Here is a 13,152-nt window from a genome sequence, read left to right on the forward strand (position 1 = left end):
TATATACTTTATGGTCTAGCCTCCATCGTTTGTATTGCTCAGATAAACACTACATGGGCACAGTTTCTATTTGCCTTCCCAAATAATGCAACATTCTTACTTTACTTACTTCCTTAGCGAAGGCGCAAGGGAGCCCATTGCCTCATTCAGAATTCGTCTAAAGCTAGATCTGTCTTTTGATAACTTCTACCAGTTTCCAAAACAACATTCTAGGTTGAGCCTTAATGAAGCTGTTGTCCCTAACAGACACAGAGTGTGCTTTCGTGGTACAGAAATAACTATTCTGTACCTAAATCGGACTTTTTGCTTTTTTGGGGAGTGAATCATTTTCTTCTGTGCCATACTGAGTCGGTTCTCATTTTGTGTAAATAAAAGAGATTTTGCAGTGTTTTAAAAAATTTTGTGGCAGAAGCTCCTTCATATGAAAATTGAATTTCGGATCTAGGGAACTCAATGCTCAGTTTGAAACCTATACGAATGAAGTAAGGATTGAAATCATTTCTGTCGCTCCAGATCATCAATAGCTAATACAAAATGCATTACAGTAGCAGGTGAGAATCCTGATTGTCTGTTCAGGTATGTATACAAAATGAATCATTATGGACGATATTATCGATAAATTAACACAAATAACTTTTATGTTAGACATCCTAAGCTTTTGTTACATTCGCTCTTCCATAGCCATGCCATTTCTAAGAATTGTAGTAAATTCCAGTAAATTCCTTTAATTTATCTCCCAAAATTCCATTAAATAAATTAAATTACTATCTTTAAGCTCTCATTAAACTCAATTAAACTTTAAAACTCATTCCTGACAAGAACTATTGTCTTTGTCAACAGAAAAAATGCTTTCAGAACTAAGATAACTGCTTGTTTGTCTTTCTCTCGTTTTTATAACGCAGATAAGAAGGTAATAAATTTTTGTTCTGCATAAAACATTTTCAAATCATAAAAATTTATGAAAAATTTTTTCTCAACTTCTCGGAAAAACTCACTCAAATGTATTTTCACGTGAATTATAAAGATTTCTCTCATTTTTATGTATGAATTGTTTTATAATTCAAGTTCTCGATATCCTTTTATGCCGGCATTTAAAAGATGTTTTTTTTTTGTGCAAATAAAATTACTATATTGCTTACACTTTCTTTTTATGCTGAAAAGAAGGAAGAAAACACACTTTTTTTACAACTTTGGATATATTTAAGTGCGTGTGACGCAGTTAGACATTGTGTTTCTTTTCCTGATGAAAATCTTATCTAGATTTATGAGAAAAATAATTCCATTTTAGTGGCAAGGGTGAAAATTTAGTAGAAAAGGAAGTCCAAAACAAATGTGCGCAATAGAAGTGGGAATAATGTGACTGGTCAAGGAATATTATAAAAATCCATAACCTAGTCTAAGATATTCATTGATTTAAGGGTTAAACCTTGTTTCTTTTATTTTGGGGATAGAATTGTGATTGTGCCAATTTTTAAGGAAGTGTTGAATAAGGAAACTTATTTTATTGACTTGAGAAGTTTGGAAGAAATTATGTTAATATATGCTGTAGACATAGGATAGATGATTGTGCATCTGTCCAGAAAAGTATCGAAAGTTTGGATTTGAATGGTCCCGAGTGACACAAATGAATAAGTTGCCGCCAAAGAGCTTTTGAGACCTTCTTTTATTAACATCAAATGGAAGTCGCTTCTATGTGGAATTCAAATGACTGCCAAATGAGCATGCCGGTTGGTACTTGCTCAGGAGAACTTCTGCACGAGGTTCAAGTCTCGAGTCTTTGAAAGCACCGTGTAAGCCAAAAAGGGTCAGAATGAAATAAGTCATCTTGCAGAATTTATTGTGGATAGGACAAATCACAATGTGCATACCCTTGACCCGTAGTTTCTCCTCGCTTTACACTTGTTCTATCAATTCAGTTGACGGGGAAATGAGATGAGGTCTCACAACCAGTCTTATATAAATCAGCAGGCACGTTAGCAAGGCCAGACGCTTTATTGTTTTTAAGGGCACTAAAAGTTGCCACCATCACATCTATTGTTAGTGAATCACTAGTCTTCCCATCACTTTGACTAATCCAAAGCTCATTTAATGAGTAAAATCTGTTGGATATACAACGTTTTGAATTTCAACCTTAACTGAGTCACTCCAGTCGAAATTAAGATTTCGCTATCATCTCCACTATCTTCGTCGCAGACTACATGTCTGCTTTAGTGATACTTTTCTAAAAAGAACTAAACATCCATAACACATGTCAGCTGTGTCTCCTAAATCAGGATTGCAATATCTCATTCACAATTCTAAAAGACAATTTCCTGTCATCTCAGCTCTAATCTAAATTGGCAACAATGCTTAATAGACCTAATGTTTCTAAAAAAGCTCACACAGTCTATTCAATAAGATAATTCCACAATCAATTCCTTGTTCTTTTTTATTATGTCTAAAAGAATTTCTTTTTACAGATTCATCATAATGAAATTGATATTGATATTCAACAACAACGATAATGTACACGGTGTATACATACATAACAATACAGTATATCCAATATATCACAACAGCATTCGAATAAGCAAATGAGATAGATTTATAGTAAGTCATAAAAAATTGTATGATATAATATATTATTAACATCAACGTGAATCTGTAAAAATGTATTTTGATAGGCGGCATGGCATAATAATGGAAGTGAATAACATAGAAGCAGGAGTAAAAAAAAAAGTATCTTAAAACTACTGCCATCAAATTTATGACTATTTGAGTTTGCCTTTGTGTGAAATATGCAGAAAATTTTATATCTTTGACCTAAAAATAAGCATTGTTTCTATGCTGTAACATCTATAGAATATTTTTTTTTCCTCTCCCATTTTCATGCTCTGTCCTGATTAAACAAAGTTTTTTTTTTCCATCTTTTTCATTTCTATGCTTTTTTTTCTCTGTACAGAGATTCACAATTGAACTTTGTACATGTGTATTTCTACTACTTTTTTTTTGTGTTAAAAAAAGCTAAGAACAAAATTTTCTTTTTTTTTATTCTACACTCATGCACTCTCATGTATTATTATTGCAAAAACATTTTTCTTCCTTCAGGACTTTTGATACAAAATGTCCGCGTTAGATTTATGTACATACATATGTGTGCTTACACAAGCTTGCACAAAAAAAGCGGCAGCAGTAGAGAGAGAGAGTCGTTCGGATGTGATGTCTTTGTTCGCTTGTGACTCAAATATGTACTTGTGATTCAGTTAGTGACATGAAGCTTAAGTGTCAATTGCTTCATGGCTTAACATTAGGTTTAGTTGTTGTAACGTTCATTTGAGATTTGAATGATATTAATTGATCATAGTTGAAAGCTCCTTTTTCATACAAAAGATCTGTTTATTGTGTATATTCAAAGAGAAACTTACCTGCTTTAATGGCTGTACAGATTAATTATGGTCCAGAAGCTCCTTTTGATCATACTTGAAGCAAGTACTATATCTGGCTACTACTTGATACTCTAGAAGATACACTTGACCAGATGGTAGCCTTAAAGTTTGTTAAAACAGGAGTTTTCCAATTTTTTTGGCGTGGTTTTCTAAAAGTCGAGCAAGTTAAGGACGCCTTTGTGTTGTAGAGGATGTAGACACCAAAAACCGATTTCTGGTTCCATCCCTGGACCAGTCACACTGAAGAGTCCAGTCACACTGATGAGTCCAGCCATACTAGAGAATACAGCAAACCAATCCCTATAAAATCAATCCCTTATCCATCTAATTACAACACATCATAGCTAAACAATCCCCAAAACAGAAAATATGTAGATGTTTAAAGAATTTGTGGTTGAACAGTAACGGCGCATTTATCAAGTGCTTTAAGGATCTCGGCATGGTTGAAAGATTTAAAACTGAAACGCTTCGATGGTGGCTGCGGTTAAGCTCTTTATCTCGCATAAAAAAGCTGACTATGGATTGCTTTCATACAAAACCCAAAAATAGTCACTTGCATGTTGAACGGACATAAAATTTATATTGATTGATTTTTGGTGATTTTGGGCAATTGCGTGAAGAGAGTCATTTGTGAACTGAATGTGTATATTTTGAGGAAACTTGATCTCCGTTTTGTATCTATTTATTTATATTGTAGTATTGATAATTGGATGTATCTGATTACCGCTATCAAATTTATTGATTTAAATTGATATGAAATAACATTTTCTTGATTGCAATGGCATCAAATTTCGCCTGTTGGGAAATATTTGTATTTGGTATGAAAGTTTGTTGTGTGTGACATAAAATGATACTTCCTCGACCATTAGGAAATTGATATGGCAAGTTTGAACTGTATCAATGATACATTTGTGGACTTTACCTTTGGGATGGAAGGAGAATTGCTTTGATTTTGATGTAAAATCTAGTCTATTCGATGTTTGGTGTTGATTTCTTATAAAGAATGAAGCTAATATGCTTTTATATGATTGAAGCCTTGATTTTAGTAGAAATTGAAACCACGTGTTTTTTAACGAAACTTTTTTTCGTCACTTCGAATTTTCAATGTTCATGTTTAGCTTAATTTGAAGCTAAATCTGGATTCTTAGAGATTTATTTGATTAAAATTGAGTGAGCAAAGCCTACTTTACTAAAATTTTATGAAAATCCAATCTGTAAACAAGGAAATTTTGATTTTGAAGATTTTCAAAATGGCTAGTAATTAAAGCATTGAAAAATAGCAAAAATAGCAATAAAATGATAGAAAAACAAGATAATTGACAAAATCTAAAACAGAACCAAAACTTTACATCCAATTCATATCCACAAATCCTTAATTCCCACCTCACCTGGTCACTCAACGATGCCTTGTTGACGACACACCATTGCCCATCTCACAGAAGTAAAAAAAATAAATTTATATACTTTTCACGTAAACTTCCGTTTCCATGAATAAATCTTTCAGCATACACGATTTACCAAAACTTTACGATGCTGGAAGCTCGTGCTTTAATCCAAAAAAAAAAAGAAAAAAAAACACAAAACTTTAAAGAGTAAAAGCAGTAATATTTCAACAGGAATGGTTTTAGATCCTAAACATAAAAGGTAAAAAAGGAGTTGAAAAAAAGAGCTGAATTAAAAATTCATTCTATTGTGCTGTACCTCTCGCAGATGTATTAGATCCGATGTTGATATTGATGCTGATACAAGATGAAAAAGTAGATAGTGATTTTTAGATGGAGAAAGGTACTATTGGGAATTGGATGAATATATTTTTTTATGTGACAAAAATGCTTGTGTCCTGTGTGGAAGTGTAAGTTTGTCATATCAAATGCCCTTGTAGATTTTAACGTATTTTCTTCATCCGGCTTTGTCGTATTAGTGCCGGTTGTAAAACCTTTAACACTGGTCAATAATTTATGTCCTGAATATATTAATACAAGATAATAGCACCATCTCTGATCTCAATCGAAATCTTCCTATCGCAGTCATAATTTACAACAATATGTCTAATGTGTACAATATCTTCGAAGGTCTCATCTTTAATTTATTAATGTAGCCATACTGCGGTCATATGGAAATAAAAGAATACGTTTGAAATATTACTTTGATTCAGAGCTAGATGTTGAATCTAGAATCCTGAATTGAGTTGAGTGGATTTTTCGAATACAAAATCGGACAAAACCCAAATTGACTCCGAACTCTGTTTAGATTAGTGTTGCCAGAACTGTGTGCCGTCAATCCCGATCGGCACAAATTGAAATGTTGCCACCACGGCGACGACTCGGTCGTATACTTAAAGCCAAGTGGCTGTCACTTGGCAAATTCGGTTGTTTTCGCCAAGTGGCAGCCACTTGGCTTTAAGTATACGACCGAGTCGTCGCCGTGGTGGCAACATTTCAATTTGTGCCGATCGGGAATACCTTTTCATGAACCGTATACCGTGTAACTGTCCAACTAGTGGCTTTCTTTATAACTAAGAGATCTCGATGAAGGCCTAAGAGCTTATTGGATTAAAGTGGGAGCAACGATCTAAAAGAGCTTGAATTTAGAAATTAGCAGAAGCTGTGTAAAGACAGATCCAGCTTTCGACGAACTCTAAATGCGACAATTGATACTCGTGCGAGTTCGCTTAGTAAGGAAGTATGCCGTGAAGGGTTTTGGTCGAGGCTTACCTCTTGGGTGTGTCGTGGTGCAAATAAGTTAAGATAACACTAGCTTAGATCAAAAAATATTCCAGTACTGGAATTGGATTCCTGTAATGGCCTTTTAACGGTATATCATTAAGAGTGCAGGAGTAAGGAAGATACAGAACATGTATAATTAATGTAAGATACTTTTCCATACATTAGAATAACTTCCGAAAGCTCAGTAATAAGAACATGAGACCGAAAATCATATGGACGTGGGTTCGAGTCCCACTCGAGATCCACTGCTCAAAATTATACTTTTTCTGTCAGATCAACATCCATAGTTGTTCAACATCCAAGAGACTTGCATCTTGGATCCAAAGTCGAAAACAGTTAAACCAACTTAAGTTCGTCAAGAGCCAATCAGACTTGGAAATTAAGAATTGACGTAGGGATAGAAAGAAGAGAAATTCCACTTCGAATATGATTTTATTTGTGTATGTTACCAAAGCATGCCTATGTAACATATCCGTATAGCGGTGCTTTAGAGAGTTAAGGAAACAATATTCTTTGATAGTAATTCATCGAAATCTGTTAACTCAGCAATAAGATATTTAAAAGATAACAGCTGAACGATATTCACGACAACAACGGAACCAAACTGCGCAAAAATATATTTTTCGTTGCCATTTTTCCGAGAATGACGACGAAAAAAAAAAAATATAACTATGCTAAAAATAATAATTGTAGATAGATAAAGGCACAAAAATTGTATGTATACATATCTCTCTATATTCTATTCATCCACTTCTTTCGACATAACACTATGCCATTTCATTTTTACAACAATAAAGTGCTTTGCAAGCAACCATGTAAGCGGAATTGCTCTCATAAAGTAAAATACTATTTCTTTCCTCTTTTCCACACTCTCACTTACATCCAACAACATTTCGTTTCTTTTCAATTCCCTTTTTTTTATGCTGTGTTAGACTGAAGCATATTCGCCTTTTATATCGGTTCAGTGGAAGAGAAAATTTGCTAAATTTTCACAATATGCAAAAAAAAATAAAGAAGAAATCTAACAAAGGCAGGAAATAAGAGAGGTGAGAAACAGTTTACTTTTTTAATTCCGTTGTATTATTTGTAAAGAAGAGGAAGTTTTTAGTAAGAGATATATGATGATAATTTTCTTGTTTCCTCTCTCATCCCTAACGAAAAAATAGTAAAACTACCTTCATTCTTATCTTGCTGAATATTGAATGATATAAATTTTATGATTTTGAACCTTTTTTTTGGGCAGTTTTAAAGTGGGAATAGTCGCTAATGTCCAAGCTTTAGCTGATCGTCCGAATGGCCTCTTAAATGTGTATTTGAATGTTTGCCTTATGGATGCTTTACATCTAAGGTTTAGTGATTGCTGGATCTCGAGATCCACATGAATGATCCAGTCTCGAGAACCATTATGATTACTTAGCGATCCTTGCATTAGATTTTAAGGCAATTTAGCTTTAATTCGTCCTTTCTGATCTTCTCCATGTCAGAACCTTCTTCATTTGTGTCGCTCAGACTGGTACATAGTTTGATCCTGATTTGAGTACTTAGCTGTATCAAAAAGATATCAGAGGTAATGATTCAACGACAGAATCGAAATTAGATCAGTTTAACAGTCAAAATTCTTCTTCTCTATCTTTTGAATCAAAGCCTGCTTCAACTTTCTTTGAAGTAAATATTCGCTTTTGTTGATCTCATTTGATTACGCTCATACTTACATTTGCATGCTACTTTTCTGGATAAAAATATAGAATGTTTAATAGTTTCACTGCTATTTAATAAATTATTGTTAAAAAATGCAGATACGATGATTTTTTTTCGACTGTAGTGAAAATTGAATTTCTAGAAATTTTTGAATTTTAAATCCCGCAGGATTTATTTGCAATTAGTAAAGTTTTTGGAGCAATTCGTGAATTAATCTTCTGTTAGCATATGGAAATGGAATTGCAATTGGAAATTGTCATCGAGTAAGGATTCTCAATTGATGGATTTAGTGGATATTTTGGAAAAAATGCAAACAATCCAATCAGAAACTTAATTTTCAATAGGCAAGTTAATTGACACTGTACAAGTAATGTTAAAATTCATTAATTCATGATTTAATTTATGGAATAGCTTGAAGCTTGTTTTCAGTTAACTAATTAAATTAAGTCAATTTAATCATATTTGTGGCATTTATTTTATTAATTTGTCAATTTATTTATAAAGTATTTCGTTCATGTTTTCATACCTTGACATTATTAACGGTCAAATGATTTTTAAAATAGAAAAGTCGCTAAACTCACTTTGATTTTTAAAAATCCGTTACAATTTTAACGAAGATTTTTGAAGTTTTAAAAATACGTTAAATCATTATTTTTTCATAAATTGAAGCATTGGATCTTCTTCTCGTGTCCTCTTTATATGATAAGCTTCCATATCTTCCTCTGTTGGTGCCTTTGCATCATACATGCTGTTGTATTTTCGCTTCCTCTCATCGACATTTTTCATTTCCTCATATTCCCTAAGCCTTGCTTCCTCTTTTTCTAGTGCAATTTGCAGCTTATCCTTTTCTTTATCCTTATTTTTCCTCTTATCCTTTTGCTTCTTCTTCTTTTTACGTTTTCTGTCTCGCTTCCTTGATTTTTGTTTTTCTCGTTCCTTCTCACTGTCGGTCGAATCTGATTCTGATGAAGATGATGACGATGACGGCTCTTTTTCAGGTGATTTACGTGATTCCTTTACAATTTCAACCTTTTTATTCTCAAAGTGTTCCTGATCTGATTCCTCTGAATGTGGATTGTTTGCTGGTGCAAATCCACTGGTCGATGGAACTTCAGATGAATCTATTTCAGCACCAATGCTCTGCTTACAACACCAGGAGTTCTTGATAAAAGATTTACAGCATTTAAAGCCCCATTTTCCACTATTCCAATAAGATCCAAAAACTGTCGTGTGATTATTGATGTAGACGTCTTCCTCATAACGACTGCGTATGATTGGCTTCTCAACACCTTTAATAATTCGTCCATCACGTGCATATTCAATGTATGTCTCACTTTGGGCTAATAGAAGCTGTCTTGGTGGTGCTTTTAAGTGCTCTTCGCCTCCGTACTTTTCTAGTACATTGTCCTTAACGCTGTTCTTAAATTCTTCCTTTTTGGACTCATATTCCTTTTGCAGTAACTCCAATTTTGTTGGTTCAGCTAAGACATGAACATCAACACCTTTACTTGCTGCTTCCCATGAAAATAATTGAGCCTTTGCATGGGCGTGTGTATCTCCAGTGTATCTGACGAAGTTCTCACCACCAAACTCAACATCCTCAGCATTCTTATTTGGAAGTGGATTTTCACGCATAGATCTTGTCTTTGGATCGTAAAATGCTGAATTTGGATCCAAATTTCGGAGATATTTTGCAGTATCTTCACGAATACGTAAATTTCTGACTGTAATTCGCTGTTTACTGTCAACTTTTGTTCCAGGCATGTCGATTCCGTCGGCATACTTGTCTTCATCTTCACTGGATGATTCTGCATTTGGATCTTCCTTTAATCGTTCAGCTTTAATTTGTCGCTTTGCCTCCTCAATTTTTTGATATTCTTCAACAATTTCACGATGATTTGCTGGATCATATCCAGACCAGCGATCTCTTTTGCCATCATAATCTGGATTTAATTCTGGTTGTACAAATTCATCATATGCAATTGCAGCATTTGTGTATTTCGCACCAATTTTTCTTGGTCGTTCTAAGCAATCTTTCTTTTTATGAGTTATAGCTCCACAGTTCTCACATGCTCCTTTGCGATATTTTGTTGCAACTTTCGTTTTGTCTACGCCTTTCTTGTACCATTCTTCAATAGCTGAATATTCTTTTAGTTTCTCTTCTTGTGGACGTTGATGCTTTAATGTTGGTCCGGCAGTTCCATAATACCAAGGAGCACTCGAAATATATTGCGGAATGTGTGGATTGATATCTCGACCTAAATAATTATAAAAATTCAACTTTAATTCACTGGATCTATTAAATTCAATAGTTTATGTGATTTCTTACCTTCTTCATCAACAGCAGCAGGTACTTGACCAGCCTTTCTGGCTTCTTCAAGCTCTTTTGCCTTCCTCCAATCCTCTCTAGTTTTCTTTGCCGGTTCTTCACTACTTGTCGTTGATTTATCAGTCAACAACTGTGAAATTGGTATTTTTGGAGCGTTCATCTTTGCGATGAACGTTTAATTAAACTACTTATCACTTTGAATCTAGTTTAATTAATAATTTTTGTAATGTTTTGAAATAAAAACGATTCAAAACAATTTTTAGTTGTTTGCCCCGTGTTTTGATGTTTGGATTTGAAATATTTTTGACCGTTATTTTTTTGCTATAATTTTTTTCTTCAAATATTGCTATAAAAAAATCCTGTAAGCTCAGGAATAAAAAGCTTTTTTGTTATAAAAGCTTAACTCAAATTTTAAAAAGCCGTTAAACATAAAAATTTCAAAAAATGTATCGACAATAAGGAAAAGTTCAAAATTGTCATCTTAAATATTAATATCCACGGAATATACATACACATTAATTTTCTTCGTTTCCTTTACATTTTCAATTTAAAGACATTTTTTTGTGTATTTTGCAACAACTTGTGAGTGAGAAATTTATAATCTCTTACGCGAAAAAGTAAGTAACACAAGTTCTTTTTCAGTTATTAAAATATACAGCTGTGATATTAAGAATAACATTAATTATTAATTTGTGCTTCAAGCTATTACGACAGTTATTAGTATGACTTTGTTTTGTGGGTTGTGCTGTAAAGTTTTGTGCTCGAAGTTCATTTGTAAATTGAAAATTGCTTTACCTTTTAAGCGTTTGTTGTTAAAGAAAAACCTGAAATATTAATAATTAGTTGAGTGAGGGATTGTATGTTTATTTCGTTTGTGTTTCGGGTTGGAGGGGGTGAGGGTCGTAGCTTTTTTGACGGGTTATTAATGTGATATGGAAATTTGTGGTTTTGGGACTTCAATATAAGGTGGGAGGGTCAAATACTAGTTATTAAATGCATTAGAAAAACACAAAACGGTTAATCGATCAAAAATTCGACTTCTGGTCATCTTGGCTCTTGGTATCACTTGGTATCAGAATCGTTTTTGATCTTGCATCATCCGAAAGTCAATTTGACCTGTTGCCGGATTTTGGATCGATTAGCCAACTTGTGCTATTCGGGTATGTAATAAATGACAGTTATTATAGTGCGGTCAGAGCAACTCCATGTCTTACCATCTATGCGGCTATATATTGGTGCTCAGGCTACATAATATGCATTTTAAGGTGACGAAGGGTCTGAAATTTTCTTCATGACTGCAAAAAGTCATCGGTTTAAGAGAAGAGACATGCTTTCTAACATTTGAGATATAGATGGTAAAGATCCTGAAAATTCAATAATTTGAATAGAAGACATCACTTATAAACGTCTCCAAAAATGCCAAAATAATTTTATAATTGAAAAGTTACATTCTGTATTTTATGTTTTCATTTTCATCATTCGTCGTTTTTCTTTTTCTTCTTTATTTACAGGCTCAAATATCTACAGTGTATAATTTCAATGAATTTTGTTTTTATTATGAATTATTTACGAACTAGATGTTTTACTTTTTACTATTTTTTGATATTCATTGAATTTCGATTTTTTTCTTTATTTATAAAATTTTCTTTACAATTTTTACAATAAAATGATTTTTTTTGAGGCGTATATACTCATGATATATTTTCCATTTCTTGCTTCCTATTTTCTCTTCTTTTTTTGGAAAAAAAGTTTCTGAACCCAAAAGTTTTTGAGCTTCACAATTTAAATTTTGAAAGTTCCTTGTTTACATTTTATTAACAATTTTTCTGTATTTATTGAAGCAGAAGTTGATGGAACATATTCCCATATCGTCTTAGATCTGATGTTTTCATGTTTGATGAACAACTCTTTGACTTGAGGAAGAGCTTCAATATTTGTTTTGACATTAATAAGCAACCGTGCAGTCTAAAATTAAGCTTGTAACTTTAATGGAAGAAAACATTAATCAACTGTTTGTTTATGCTTCTGGATCTTGATTTTAGAGTCATTTTTCACATAATTTAAAAGTTCCAAATGAGAGGATGGATAATTGTGGATATTTATCATATTTTCGGATGAAATTCTCATTTAGTGGATGATTTTCTAGAGCTGGATCCTTTGAACAATTCAAATTGTTACAAGAACTGCTATATGAAGCAATCCCAACTCAAATAAGACTTTGATCTAATATTTATTCTAATAATTTGATAAAAATGGACAGTTTGGCGCCATTTCCTCCAAGTAAAAACAAAAAGTTGTAACAATTTACATTCAAATTGAGATCCAGTTGTTGATTTTGATGTTAAAGACATATCTTTCTATTTTTTAGTTTCCCTTAACTTTCAATTCAACAATTTTGAAAGTTAAACCCGAACGACACAAAAGAAAATTTTGAAAATGCTTGAATTTTACAGGAATATGGACATTCCATTTGATGTTAATTAAGGAGGGTAGCGGAGTCTTCAGAGCTTCGTGGCAGTTCCTTCTTCATTTCCCATTCACTTCAGCATCCACATTCAATTTATATTGCAAATAAATCCATCCAAACTCTGTTTACCTCAATATAATTCGCTACACAACCTCTAGAATCAATAATTAACCTATAAATCACAATCATTTATGTGTGTATGTAATCAATGACATCCAGTCAATGTAATATGAGTAATAGCATTGTCGAAAGTACTATTGACAAGTTACAACATCCAAAAAACTTTTTCTTTACTGTTCTGACAGATATCAAAGGATATGATCGTCGACCAGACATGTTATTAAGAAGCATCTCTTAAATTTTACGATTTCCCAGACTTGTCAGAACTTGTCCATAGAGAAACACAAAAAAAAAAAAACTTCAAAAAAGTTTCTCTTCATAGCTGCCACTCGATAATCTTACATGTCGGTCTATAAGTATATACGCCTCTAAAAAAAACTTTTTTCA

General features: G+C 33.0%; 1 protein-coding gene across 1 annotated transcript; it reads right to left on the reverse strand.

Moving 5' to 3' along the window:
- Positions 1 to 8,300: 8,300 nt before the first annotated feature.
- Positions 8,301 to 10,456, reverse strand: Slu7 (Pre-mRNA-splicing factor Slu7). The gene is made up of 2 exons (XM_070636600.1): positions 10,179 to 10,456; positions 8,301 to 10,107 (listed from the first exon to the last, which is right to left on the reverse strand). Exons 1-2 carry the CDS (start codon positions 10,336 to 10,338, stop codon positions 8,498 to 8,500), a joined length of 1,770 nt encoding a protein of 589 aa, XP_070492701.1. The 5' UTR covers positions 10,339 to 10,456; the 3' UTR covers positions 8,301 to 8,497.
- Positions 10,457 to 13,152: the final 2,696 nt, after the last annotated feature.

Source organism: Chironomus tepperi, unplaced genomic scaffold (assembly GCF_022539635.2).
Source record: "Chironomus tepperi strain 1889 unplaced genomic scaffold, CSIRO-AGI_Ctep_v1 contig_11, whole genome shotgun sequence".
Taxonomy (NCBI): domain Eukaryota; kingdom Metazoa; phylum Arthropoda; class Insecta; order Diptera; family Chironomidae; genus Chironomus; species Chironomus tepperi.

Excerpts from the sequence above, each read along its gene's own strand:
- Slu7 (XM_070636600.1), bottom strand. The coding sequence starts at position 10,338 with ATGAACGCTCCAAAAATACCAATTTCACAGTTGTTGACTGATAAATCA. Across the intron at positions 10,108-10,178 it reads TGCTGCTGTTGATGAAGAAG|GTCGAGATATCAATCCACAC; the intron begins GTAAGAAATCAC and ends ATAATTATTTAG.